Source organism: Diadema antillarum, unplaced genomic scaffold (assembly GCF_040938485.1).
Source record: "Diadema antillarum isolate AM-2024a unplaced genomic scaffold, OU_Dant_1.0 seq00000288_RagTag, whole genome shotgun sequence".
Classification (NCBI taxonomy): Eukaryota; Metazoa; Echinodermata; class Echinoidea; order Diadematoida; family Diadematidae; genus Diadema; species Diadema antillarum.
The window spans coordinates 411,936-425,581 of record NW_027271315.1 but is presented as its reverse complement, the minus strand read 5'-3'; the positions used below and the strand labels follow the sequence as shown (position 1 = coordinate 425,581).

Sequence of the window (13,646 nt, the reverse complement as noted above, 5' to 3'; positions counted from 1 at the left end):
AGGATTTTGGCTGTGCAATTACTTGTATGTTTTCATTCATTTCACAGGAAAGACAATTTGATTTGATATTCCCACTTGAAATACAGCTGTATAGACCATTTAGTATTTAGCTCATGTGCTCATTTTTAAAAATGACCTTTTTTTTTTCATTTGGTTAGGAATTTCACTCAATTTGAATGGAACATAATGCATAGCCTTGCCCAACGTAACATTTATGGAATTCACGTTTAAACAAATAATGAACTTGCCTAGACTTCATGTAGGTGACCAGAAAGGTCCATCCATTAACACTGTGGGAAGCATCTGGTTCATTGCTTAGTATTGAGTGCATCAACAAACTTTTTATTATTTCCTCCGCCAAGGGAGGAGGTTATGTTTTTGTTACCGTTTGTTTGTTAGTTAGTTTTGTCCGTGTGCAAAATAACTCAAAAAGTAGTTAACAGATTGGGATGAAACTTGCAGGAAAGGTTGAGAATGACACAAGTAACAAACGATTAACTTTTGGTAGTGATGCGAGAATTTTGGGGGAATTTATGAAGGATTTTTGATATTTTGGCAGATAGGGTCAATGAACTTGGGAGTTCAGGCTGCGCGTATATGAGGTTTGCATGCGCGCACTAAAGTGCGTGCCCTAGTTTCTACTAGGGCGAGGCGCGCCGTGCAGCTGAGGGTTTATGACGTAACAAAGGCTTCTATATTGGGAAATCGAGCGACTTTCAGTACGTATGGGTAGAAATCACTGATATCTCTATGGAAGAACAAGATCAGTGGTGGAAATGAACTGCATGCTTGGCGGAGGTCTGCGCTCTCAGAGTGCTTCTCTAGTTATTATCATTATTGCCAAATACTAGGCATTTATGGCATTTGTGCTCTGTTGCTGGCAAGTGGATGTGCTTTACAAGCTGTGAAAACGAGGATTACATAAATGATTATGACATCACAGATGCTTTAATATCTGAGTGAATTTAAAAACTAGGCACAAAAAGGGTCAAAACTTCTGCAAAACAAAAGACAGAAAACTTTATTTCAGAGTAACACAGTTCCTAGTGCTTCATCTGACAACAGGGCATTTGGAATATCTTTTCTCCCCCTACACTGGAATGGCCATGTGTGTGAGAGCAACATACTGTGTATGCTATATTTTGCTGGGATTTCTATTTTCGTAAATTTTTGATAGCGAGTTTGATGCTATTCGTGAATTAAACTGCTGGTCGGTACACGCAAAAATCTAAACCTTATTTTTACATTAACGTGACATTAATGTGTAGTGTGCAACACACAGTACATGAATATTGCGTAGTAATACAGTTTACAAGGCCAAAGATTTGGCATGCCTACTGTGTGAGTGAATTCCCTACACTTTTTAAATAGGTTTCTTGTCCATTGCTGTCACAAAATTGTTAGGGAGTCGTAACTCACACAAACTTATTATCAAAAATAAATGGCATATACATGTACAGTACTTAAAACAGACAAGTGCTCATTCGTGGCAGTAGCCATACACTGAGATATTAGCTCTTTAAATGTGACTCTGCATCACAAAACCAACAAAAAGTCGACAGACATGGATTTTTAGTTAAGGGCAGATTCTGAAAGAGCAGACTCTAAGCTTTAAAATGATGTATAACTCAATTCAAATGGACTCTCCTAATCTACCCAAATACTGGAAAGAAAGCACACACTCTTGAAAAGTGTGAACTGAGAAAAGAGGCTCTGAAGTACAGGGTCTATTCAAGCACTAAATCTTTCACCAAGCCGCGCTAGCTGTGCCATGAAAGGGACGAAACACAGGATGTCAACCAATGAAGCAACAACAATGAAGAGATTATCAGATTAAGCTGAAATTGAGTGTGTTCTATCAACACATTCTGTCCATGATTAATGCCAACTTACAAAGCAGTAGCATCATCCATTCAAAAGTTATTAGGCTTAAAAGTGAAGAGTGTAAAAGGATTTTAAGAAATGAAAAGGGGCCTCTTATACATGCCTGATCTTTCTATACTCTCTCCCCAAAATTGGTTGTAGAAAATCTGCTGAAAACACATTTTCCCATTTGTGTTATGATCCCAAACTAAAGAATAATGTAGAAGAAAGATAGCTCTTTTAGAAAATATGAAAAACTCAGAGATTGACATAGTTGACCCATTTCACCCGTTTTGAGTCCTCACGTAAAATCATGGGGTGCGACTTTTTGTTTGTTTTGTGGTGACGGTCACAAATGGGACATTTTGGCAAGTAAAATTGAAGCATTCGAGACAGGTGTGTATGTTATGCAGAGTTGGCAAGTACCATTGGAATGTGTGTTTTTTTTTTTTGTTCCCCTGTTGTTTTGTTTGATTGTTTGTTTGTGTGATTGTCTTTTATTTTAACCAGTTTTGTGTCTTTTGATCTCTTTCACCAGTTTTGTGGCCATGGCTTGCTTCCGGTTTACAGGAAACCACCTGCCAGATACCATTGGTAAGAAATGAGGATTCCGTATGGGCACAGAGGAAAAAAAAATATTGTGTGTATGCTACTGTGTGCATTGACATCACCTGGAGTTTAGCCTGTTGAGGACAAGCTGATTTTGCTATGTAAAACACACATTTCCCTTTTAGACTTCTGCTGTAGTATACTTCAGTCAGGTCTTCAACAGGTTAAAAGAGTTCCTCGGGCATGTGTAAAACTGAAACAAAGTTCCCAAAATGTCACCCTATTGATGACTCTAACAGCAGCATAATGTATACATACATGCTGTCAAATAGTATGTTTCCTTGCATATGTTGGCCTTTGGCATTTTTTGGCAGATGCCATTTTCTTTCTTAAACTCAGACACAGTAGTGATTGGAAGAGAGGGTGATATACAGTATAGAGAGAGCAAGAGCGGGAGAGAGAGAGAATGTGTATGTGTTTGCTGTAGATTGTAGATGTCAGTGAAAGGATTAACCCGTTCCTTACGGGAACCTGGTTTACCAGGTTCCCGTGGGAGCAACTGATATACGGGAACCTGGTTTACCAGGTTCCCAAAATGAAGACAAGGGTGCCTGCTTCAGTGGCCTAAATTCATGTTTCTTTGTGTTAAAATGCTCAGAAAAGTGGGTTTGATAAAAAGATCAGAGTTTATTATATCAGGATTTGTTCTCCTGCTGTTTAAAAAAAGGGGGCTTTTACAGTATTATGTACCTTTTCCTGATTTAGTTTTTTGCTTGTTCTGCTGTAAACTCGTACGAACATGTACATAATGATCAATGCTGAGATCAGTTAGAAATGCGGGTTCGCTGACCCCAGTTATCTCATTCAGGTACCTGGTTTTGTGTAGAACAAAAGATTCTGAGAGCTCATCAGAGCACGCTCTATTCATACCTCGCACCCGATCGATATTTCCATTGTTCGCGGGCACATAGTTGACCGTAGAAAGGGGGACACAATGAACCGCTTGACTGCCTTCACACAGCTGGATTACCAACCTGTGTGCCTCTCTATCGACGGGCGAAAAGAATCTCATTTGGGGGCATTAAAGGCACTCAGAGAATTGCGGAAGGAACGGGTTAAATAAAGGGATGTATCTGTGAGTGGTAATGTTGGTTATTCTTGTGTGTTGATTAATGTCATCAGCAGTAGTCTCATGACTACAGGCCTTCAGTTAGCAGTTTGATTCACTTATATACTTGGATGGTAGATTTCAAAATTTTGTTTTGGTGATGCTTTCTTTCCCAAATTTCCTTAAGGAGACCATACATGCAACACAGTAATGACACATGATAATTATGATACTACATAATGGGGCTAGCACGCTAAGAGCGTGATAGTTTTTTTTTTTCTGACATGGAAAATGCTCTTGTGTTCCTTCCGTACATGAATTATCTTCATATGGTTGTGAATGGCTGTTGTGCCTTGCCATAATTTCCGTTGTGCGTTAGTTTCAGTTCTAGAATGTGATGCGAGTTGTTCAGAAAGTGAAATATGCAAGATAGCACTTGGCATGACTGTAAACAAATGGGTTAATGTAAACATGCATACAAAAAAAAAAGATATCCATCTAGGCTTGTATCATTGTGCTTCTCTATTTTTTTTTTCTTTTTCTTGTCAGCAAATAGAATTGAGTTCAATCAGCCTTGTCAGCAGGTCTCAACGCAAATCTGTTCTTTCATTTTTTTTTTCTGTTGTGGCAGCCATCATGTATACGCTGACCTTAGATTCTCGCACGGCTTCCAGCGCGAGAGCCCTGCTGGTGGAAAACGACATGAGCCAGGCTGAGAAGAAGCGCACGCTGAACAAGGACCAGCAAGTCTGTGACACATGGCGGGCATACGTTGTGGTAGGTTTATTTTAACATCCTCAATACCATCATCCTAGTATTTAAAGGACAAGTTCACCTTCATAAACATAAGGATTGAGAGAATGCAACAATAATAGTAGAACACATCAGTGAAAGTTGGAGGAAAATTGGACAATCGATGCAAAAGTTATGAATTTTTAAAATTTTTGCGTTGGAACCGCTGGATGAGGAGACTACTACAGCTTGTGAGTCATATGCGTACAACAGTATAAAGAAAATGTAAAAGAAAATTCAACATATTTTCACTTTTTTCGCATGATAAAAGAGCACTTGACTTGCCTCTTTTTAAAGGCGGGGGGAACAATATTACCCATAACATTTGTCGGTAACGAGTCAGGGGAATGTGTACTTTTTTCAAAAGATGGAATTTTGTGAAATTCTCTTTATATTTTCCTTATATTGTTGTACGCATGTGACATCTAAGTTATACATACACTGCAGTAGTCTTCTCATCCAGCGGTTACTGCACAAAAACTTCAAAAATTCATAACTTTTGAACGGATTGTCTGATTTTCCTCAAACTTTTACTGATGTGTTCTACTAATATTGCTACATTCTCTCAATCCTTATGTTTATGATTTCAATATGAAGGTGAACTTGTCCTTTAATAACCTGGGATAGTAAATCAAATTGTTCACTCTGGATTTTCCTACATGCACTCTAGAGAAGAAATGTGAGGTGGATCTGGTTAAATTCATTTAAAGAATCAGAAGGAAATACGGCAGTGTGTCTCAGTTTGCAACATAAACATGAACTTTAGTCACCTAGGATGTGTTCGCAATTTAAGTTTCATCATGTTTTTCGTGATTTTGAGGCATTTAATGATTCTGCATTTAAAATTTTGTATTGGTGGTTTATATCACGGTGTAATTGTAACCCATGTAATTTGATGATATTCCTGTAGTAATGTGTGAGTGTGCTCAAAGCCTATTTTCATGCAGGCTGGTTGCCAGAGTAAGCAATTACTGGATAAGTTGGCTATGGTCAGGAGGATGAAAAGTCGTATTAAAGTAATGATACTTCATTGAGACAACAAAGAAAATGAGGAAGCTAGTCAAAGGAAAGAGTTAGGATGGATGGCTGGGGTAATGAAGAATGTTAGCATGCTTTTTTAGTGTTATTCTTCCTTTAACAAAGAGATCGACATTGACTTCCCTCTACATGTACTGTATTCAAGTATGCAAGTGGGATGTCAAAGTTTTACAACAAAAAAAAAGGTCTTTTTTGGTTCCTAGGAATATTGGCTCAGATGGATACATGTCTGTATTCTCAACCTAAACTTTTGTAGGTTTTTGCTGTATATTGCTCAAGTATTCACTGTTCTTCATACCTCTGTGTTTTCTTCCAGTCTTGGACTATAGTCTTTTGAAAAACCAAGCTATTCAAAATTATCGTGCTTATTTTCTCATGTAGACAGCACCAGTGCACTTAGAAATTATTATAGCAATTATTATCATTAATTGTTATAAACTTAAGGCATTAATTACAATCCAAAATCAGTGCAGTTCATTCATTGATATTGGAACATATACACACACAAGCAGAAAAAATAATAAAGATAAAAAAGATACATATATGTATATATATATATATATATATATATATATATATATATATATCTGTATTATATATGATGAAATAAAAATGTGTACTTGAGTGATACAAATCCATGATCGTTTTTTTAATTTCATTTTTTTTTTAGCCTTTGTAATGTGAGATTCTTGATCAATCCTTCCTCCCTCTTACAGAATACCATCCAAGACAAACTGACCCCAATCGAGGTCACCATCAATTATGAGCTGGACCAGGACGAGTCTAGTCTTCAGGCACACGAGATCTTGCCCATCATGGACGCTGAGGCCGTTTCCACCAAAAAGAAGCAGGTACGCTTACATCAAGTGTCGTACATGACGCTTTCTTGCATTGTGTATCATAATCATTTTTTTAGTTCAGATTTTTTTTTTTAGTCCTTCTCTACAAGTCATATATGCAATAAGAGATCCATTGTGATCAGGAATGTATGTATAGTGTAACCTAGATCTATCTACTCAAAACATTGTCTAATTGTGTTTTCTTTTGTTTGGTTTGTATTAAGTTCAGTAATTTTTCAAAGATGATTGAATATATATTTTTGACAATTATTGTTATTATTATTTATTTTTTTTTTGATAGAGTGAACACATGTGCACAGAAAGACCAAGAAAGTATCACAGACAGCTCCCATTTCTGGATCTAGGGCCATAACCTCCTGGACAATTACCCCAGACCCTTTCCCTGACCCTAAACCCTAATCCAAATCCAGAACCTAATCCAAACCCTCACCCAAACTCCAACCCTATACCTTACCATAACTCTAATCTTTACTCTAACCTTATCACTAACCAGTATTTAGCCGGGGGGTCATTTTCCTGGGGGGAGGGGGTAATTCCCCTGATACGCCCCTTTCTGAATATTCTCTCTACATGCTCTTTTGTGATTTTGAAGGTCTCCCTATCAAAGAATACATCTGACTGTGATTGAAACCTAAATGGAAGACAATCTCAAATATAAAACAACCAAACAAAAGTTCAGCACAAGCAGTTAGCAGGTGTATTCCTGATTCACTTGTGGTCATTGTCTTCCTCTTTTTTTTTTTGGTCCATCTTATTCTATTCATTCTATTCATTCGAGTTCTGATATGTACAAGTACACGTACAAGAGTGAGAGTGTACTACTGTCCTCCCTTTTTTATTTGTCCATCCTATTCAATTCTATTCATTCTGTTCTCTTCATTCGAGTTTTGATATGTTCAAGTACAAGAGCAAGAGTGTATTTTCTTACCTTTTTTTTGTTCATCACATTCATTTCTATTCTATTCTTTTCATTTTATTCATCCTGTTCTATTCATTTGAGTTTTGATATGTACAAGTACAAGAGAGATAGTGTATAATATAATTGCTTCTCTTTAACACACACACACAGGTTTACATTCAGAACAATTGTGCAGACAACATCTGTGTACCAGAGTTGGGAGTGTCTGCTGTAGCGTGAGTATATCTCTCTGGTTTCAATAGGAGACAAGTCTCAATTCTGAGGTTTAAAAGGGATTTGATACCCAAATATATGTGGATCAAGAAAATGTGGTAAATATGTATAGAGAATTTTGCAGAATTAGAAGTTTTAGTGGGATGTACTGTTCTACTTGTTACTGACATATGTTCAGGTAATATTATTCTCCCTGCCTGCTGAAAGAAGTAAGCCAAGTGCTCTTTCATTTTGCCAAAAAGAATGAAAAAAAAATTCTCATTCCATTAACTCAGAATGTCACATTTATGACTTCAGGGCCTTATTCACTTTAGCAGTGATGTTGGTTCCATAAGGAATTTTGGGAATGTATGTGGTGATAGATAAAGGGGGGGGGGGGGGTGGAACAGGGGCGGATCCAGGAATTCCAAAAGGGGGGGGGGGGGGGCGTGACTAATATTTCTGGTGCCACTTCCGGGTTTCATTTCATTTTTTCCTTTTTATTTCTTTTGTTTTTAACGAAAAATAAAGGGGGGAGGGTGTGCGCCGGTTGCGCCCCCCTCTGGATCCACCACTGGTGGAAGAATAGAAGTAAAGCCTGACTTCATCTGATGCAAGTGTTACATGTAACAGTAATACTTACAGCCTTGAGAAGCGATGTTTTTCAGCAAGATACCTGCCATTCGCTATGCAGGAGTACCGAATCCATCATCATCGGTGGTATGGAGGACCTGACCCTGGATGTGACGCTGGAGAACAGCGGAGAAGATGCCTTCCAGTCTACCCTGATGGTCTACTACCCACCTGGGCTCCAGTTTGTTCGGCTGGAGAGGAATGTGCAGAATGTGAGGCTCGCAACGTTTCTTTCCATCATGCACCCCAACCCCCCCCCCCCCTTCCTCCCTTTCCCTTTCCCCCTTGTAACTGCTTCTCTTATTACCTCCTCCAAGGAAGGAGGTTATGTTTTCATCGGCATTTGTTTGTTTGTTTGTTTGTGTGCAAAATAACACAAAAAGATGTGAAGGGATTTGAATAAAATCTTGTAGAAAAAGTTGATAATGACACAAGGAACAGACGATTAAATTTTGATAGCGATCCACGAACTTTTAGGTATTTTGGAACAAAGATTTTTTATCTTTGGCAGATTGGGACAATAAACTGCAGAGTTCAAAGCAGTGCGTATTTGAGGTTTGTATACTCGCTGTAAAGTGCGTGCTCTGCTCTGACGAGGCGTCATTGCTGGAAGCTGATGACATAAACAAAAAACTTCTATATTGCAAAACTGGGCAATTTTTATTATGCGTGTATGGGTAGAAATTAGTTGCTTGGCGGAGGTCTGTGCTTTCAGAGTGTTTTTCTAGTTTGACCTACTGTCATCTCATCGACCCTCATGATATCATGCTAATGGATAGGGAGATATTCATTCAGTCTGTTAATCGTTGTTAACTCTTTTTATGGAGTAATGTTCCTGTGTGGATATTAACTATCAATGCCTCTTTCCTCCCTCCCTCTCTCTCTCTCTTGTCTCTCTCTCATCTCTCTTCCCCATTTTCTTATGTCTCCATTCCTTTCTCTCTCTTTTCCTCTCTAACTTTCTATCTCTCACTTTTACTCTTCATCCATGTCTTCCTCACTGTTGTCTGTCTTTGCCTTTTTATCTGCCTGTCTGTCCTTTTATTTATTCTTATATCTGTGTTGTTCTCTCTCCCTCTCTCTCTCTCTCTCCCTCTCACTCTTTCTCTCTATCCTTGCCATCTGACCCTTTTTTCCTGATATTCAGTATAACAGTGACCAATATCACCGTTTACTGAAAAAAAGTGAAATACTAATATAAAATCTCTGTGAATTTCTGATTTCTGTCCAGTTCAAAAAAACCTTTTGCTCTTTTGTTCATTTGACTTGCTGCTCTTCTCATCCAAGTCAACTCAAACATCAGTGGGACCTGTTTCATAAAGCTGTTCGTAAAGTTATGAAAGTTATGCATGACTTTTTACGACTGGAATTTGACGTGCCAATATGTGTGCCCATTTGTTTTTTCTTATGATTCAACAAAGTACGACTGTACATTGTTTGTCAGTATTTCATCTACATTACGACAAAAATACACTTTCAACTAAAAACGCAAGAATAATCATTTTCATCTGCAAATTTCAACTTTAGCCATTGATTTTAACAATGATTAGGAAACCCACATGGCTTGCCATATTTAAGTCGTTAGTAAAGTCGTGCGTAGCTTTACGAACAGCTCTATGAAACAGGGCCCAGTTATAGTTTTCCCTTTGTAGTGACCACAGACCTACTTACACCTTTAACAAGTTATCTGCAGTGTAACTGAGAACTGATGTTTTTATTGTTCTCACTTGCACACTGTATTTGTCAGGTCAATCTTCATTCCTCTCATCGTTTTGTCTCCAATTTTTATGATTTATTTATTTATTTATTTTTTTGCCAGGACCTGTCAATAAACTGTGCAGAGGACTCCGACCGGCGTGTGATCACGTGCGACACTGGAAACCCCCTCGCTGGACATCGCACAGTAAGCTCCAGAAGTATTTGAAGTTTCAGCGCCCCTCCCCCCCCCCCCCCCCCCCCCCCATGCCATCATCCCTATAGACATGGCCTGAATAATTATCGTATTAAATGGGGAATGAAACCCAAATATTGTGTGGATTGAGTGCATGCAGAAATACTAGTAGAATGCATTGGTGTAGTTTGAAGAAAATTTGAATTTCTGTTCAAAAGTTATTAATCGTTGAATTTTTTCTTTAGCCCTTTTGGATATTGAAGACTTCAAAAATTTGTGATGTCACACATGAGCAACAGTGTAAAGAAAATCTAAATACTTATACTCCCCTGGAAGTATCTTCAGTAGCAAAGGAGCACCACATATAGATGGCACTTTGGCAAGAATATTACAGTGACATTCACAGTGCACTATTCTGAGTAGCATCTTTTAGCATTTTTTTTTTCTTGTTCAAAAAAACAAAGATTTGAATTTGTTTTGCTATACTTGACTGTGTTTATGATAATATCATCCATTCTAATTACAACTGCATATTATACATTCAACACATACTAATAGTATGGGTAGAAACTGAGTGTACAGATGTAATTTGATACACAGATGTAGCAGAGCTCAACATCAGCATTGGCCCAGGGCCACTACATTCATTTTTCGGACCACCAAATTTTCAGACTTAAAAATTTTTAGTGGCCACCAGATAAATGAGTATTAAAGTGTGGAGCCTTGGATGTAGATTGTTGCTATAAAGCTATTAAAGGGATGGTACAGTATTGGTGGAGATGAGAATTGGGCGTTTAACTTTTGCGAGATACCAAGAAAACACTTATGAAATAGTACAGAGCATACCATTTTAAGAGGAATTCAAAGTTTATTTGATGAACATCGGCTTTGAAATGACTGAAACATCCAAAAACAAAGTAAAACAAAGTGATCGTAATAAAGTGTGGGTCCCACACTTATTAGAATCACTCTGTTTTGGGTATCTCAGCCATTTCAAAACCAATTTTCATCAAATTAAAGTTGAATTCCTCATGGAATTACATGCTCTTTCATATTTCATAAGAGGTTTCTCATTATCTCACCAAAAATGTTAGAAACCTGAAATTAGGTCTCAACCAAAACTATACGATCCCTTTAAGTTTTGCTTTCATCCTTTATCACTTCTCCTTTGCAAGATTGGTTGTTAATTTTCCAAATACAACATAACACCCCAGTTCCTGGAGGCAATATCATGTGGCATATTAGGAGGGTCAGTTACAGCAAAGCTGAGGTTTAATGTGTTTAAGGATACAAGTACATCCAGTCTCATTCCATATTTGTAAGCTTATTACTGTGAACAGTGGTTGTACGTGCACAACCTTATTTACTGTAAAATGAGAAATGTTGGCGTGCATTTTAATTTCGCGAATTTCGCAAGCGCCAAGATTCACGAAATTAAAATGCACGCGAAATTTCTTATCTACACTATATGCATTGAACGCAAGTGACAATTCGCGAAAATTTCTTGCCACGAAAAAGGCCTTTGGCTCCAATTCGCGAAAATTTCATGCCGCGAATATATCATGTTTTACAGTACTTTGTGGTGTGAATTAATAATGACAGTAAAAAGTCAGAAATATTTGTGTCTATAATTATGATTTAAAAGTGGAAACAACATTACAATCTGAGTAGCATTTTTGAGAGTCAATCGATGAGAGAATGCTAGTTCATGAATGAGACAAACTAATACTACTATAATTAAGACAAATACACATTATTTAAAGTTTCGTCTGAGGGCTGCAGAACCATACATTGAATGCCTGTGAAAGAATTTGTAATTTGTCATGCATGCAATTATGTGTTTTTCCTTCTGTTCTGTTACTTGCAGCTCCAGTTTGGTTTGACACTGTCTACAGTTGGAATTGGTGGCAATAACCAGCACATTGAATTCTATTTTGTGGCAGACAGGTAAGTATTAAATTTACAGTGCTTTTTCATACCATGTTCTGTGTGACATATCATTCTATGAATAGGGTAAATTGATAATGCAGACATGTGTAAAAAATTCGTTAAATTCAGACATAAAGTAAGAAAGTTGAGTCGTACACTGTAAAAGTGGATACTTTTGTGGAGGTAATTTTCACACTTATGTTTTTAAATCTGCGGAATCAAAACAGTAATTAGTGAAACATATAACATACAAGTATACACGCTTGCTTTTATTTTTGCGCTAGTATTTGGTTGTGTGAAATGCAAATGTAACACGCAAAAACTTCCACTTTTATTGTAGTGTTCAGAGGAATCAAGCTGAGGGATCACTGAAATGCCCTTGTCATATCAGGCATCTCCTTAGATCAGGACTAAGGACAAAGAATGTATTATTAGTGTATTTGTTTTTGTTTTTGAGCCAACATAATGGAGCTTTTGCTGAAAGTAAGGATTTTAGAATGTTGCACAAAATTACAGAAGAAAATGGACATGTGAATTCCACATATTATCTTTACTTTCTTGTGGAGGGGAAGTTAGAGAATAAACACATTTATTGTTCTGGTTTTGAGTTTTTTTCTGCGCAGGGGTACCGCTGTGAATGGGCTGGGGTAATTGAAATTTGTTACACTTACCCTAAGAAATACAGGGTAGCTATTACTGATCACATCATGTAGTGTTACTCCATCTTTTTTGAAAACATTACATTGGTAAAAGAGAAAATGAGCTTTACCAGGATTTTTTATTTTTTTTTAATTTCCCATTCGTTGTGGCCGGTTTCTATCTGTATAGGGTATCTATCTGTGTGTATGCAGCAGTTTATGTGTAATTTGTTTAGTTTATGAAATGTGCATGCATTGATGTGGAAGTCATACAGCAGAGTTCAGCACCTTGTTACAATGTATAAGATACTCTGATCTTTGGTCCACATGTACAAGAAACCCAGTGAGGTTGGCATGAATAACTGTTTTTAGAAGAGTAGACATATCTTTTCTTCTTTGTTGTTTTAGTATTTGAGCTCTATATATCTGGTATTCTTTTACCAACCCGTTTGTAGTGAAAACAAGGAAGGAGCAGACACACTGAGAAACAATGAATTTAATATGACAGTCGAGGTGACGTTGGACATCAATCTCAAATTGCTGAGGTGAGTCATTTTCATATTTCATTCTGTTTATGATACAGTAATAGTCTGCCCTAGTGGTCAGTGCTTCCATCTGTCTATCTTTTCATCAGAAAGTCCTTTTGTGTGTCTGTCATTTATCTCACAATCCTTCCATCTTTCTTTTTCCTGACTTGTCTGCTGTCTGTTAATCCTTTCTTTAGTCGATCCTCCCATCCATCAGATCTTTTGTTTGTTGATTCTATATGTCAGTCGGTTGTTTTTCAGTCCTTCCGCTGTCACTCTTTCTATGGTTTACATCACCATTTCACAGTCCTTGCATTCCTCAATCTTTTCATGTTGATCCTTCCACTTACCAAATGTTCTCAGTGTCAATCTTTTCAGGTGTCAGTCCCTTGACTTGTACTTGTAAGTCCTTCCACTTATCAATTTGTGTTGAGCGATTTATTGATCGGTTTGTGGACGGTTGTGCGTTTAAACGTTTAAGCAAAATATGCGAACGTGGCAAGCCATTGACAGAGTCGGACGTGGGAACAGGAAACATCAAGGCCTGAATTCACGAAGATGGTACAATCTTTGTCCTTGGTTTACACCATGGCAAAGACCATGTTTTTGTATGGGGCGCCAAGTGTGGCATGGCCTATTTCATTACATAATGACTGATTTCGTAACAAAATAGGCCATGCAACACTTGGCGCCCCACACAAAACTAT

At 37.6% G+C, this 13,646-nt stretch overlaps 1 protein-coding gene across 1 annotated transcript in view; it reads left to right on the top strand.

The window, feature by feature from the left end:
- The window catches only part of LOC139730064 (integrin alpha-8-like), a 113,370-nt gene that overhangs the window by 91,274 nt on the left and 8,450 nt on the right, over positions 1-13,646 (top strand). The window contains exons 16-23 of the mRNA XM_071640975.1: positions 2,402-2,457; positions 4,152-4,297; positions 6,067-6,201; positions 7,280-7,344; positions 8,016-8,166; positions 9,774-9,857; positions 11,713-11,792; positions 12,868-12,957. Coding sequence (XP_071497076.1) covers positions 2,402-2,457; positions 4,152-4,297; positions 6,067-6,201; positions 7,280-7,344; positions 8,016-8,166; positions 9,774-9,857; positions 11,713-11,792; positions 12,868-12,957 — 807 coding nt within the window. The remainder of the gene's footprint in view (positions 1-2,401; positions 2,458-4,151; positions 4,298-6,066; positions 6,202-7,279; positions 7,345-8,015; positions 8,167-9,773; positions 9,858-11,712; positions 11,793-12,867; positions 12,958-13,646) is intronic.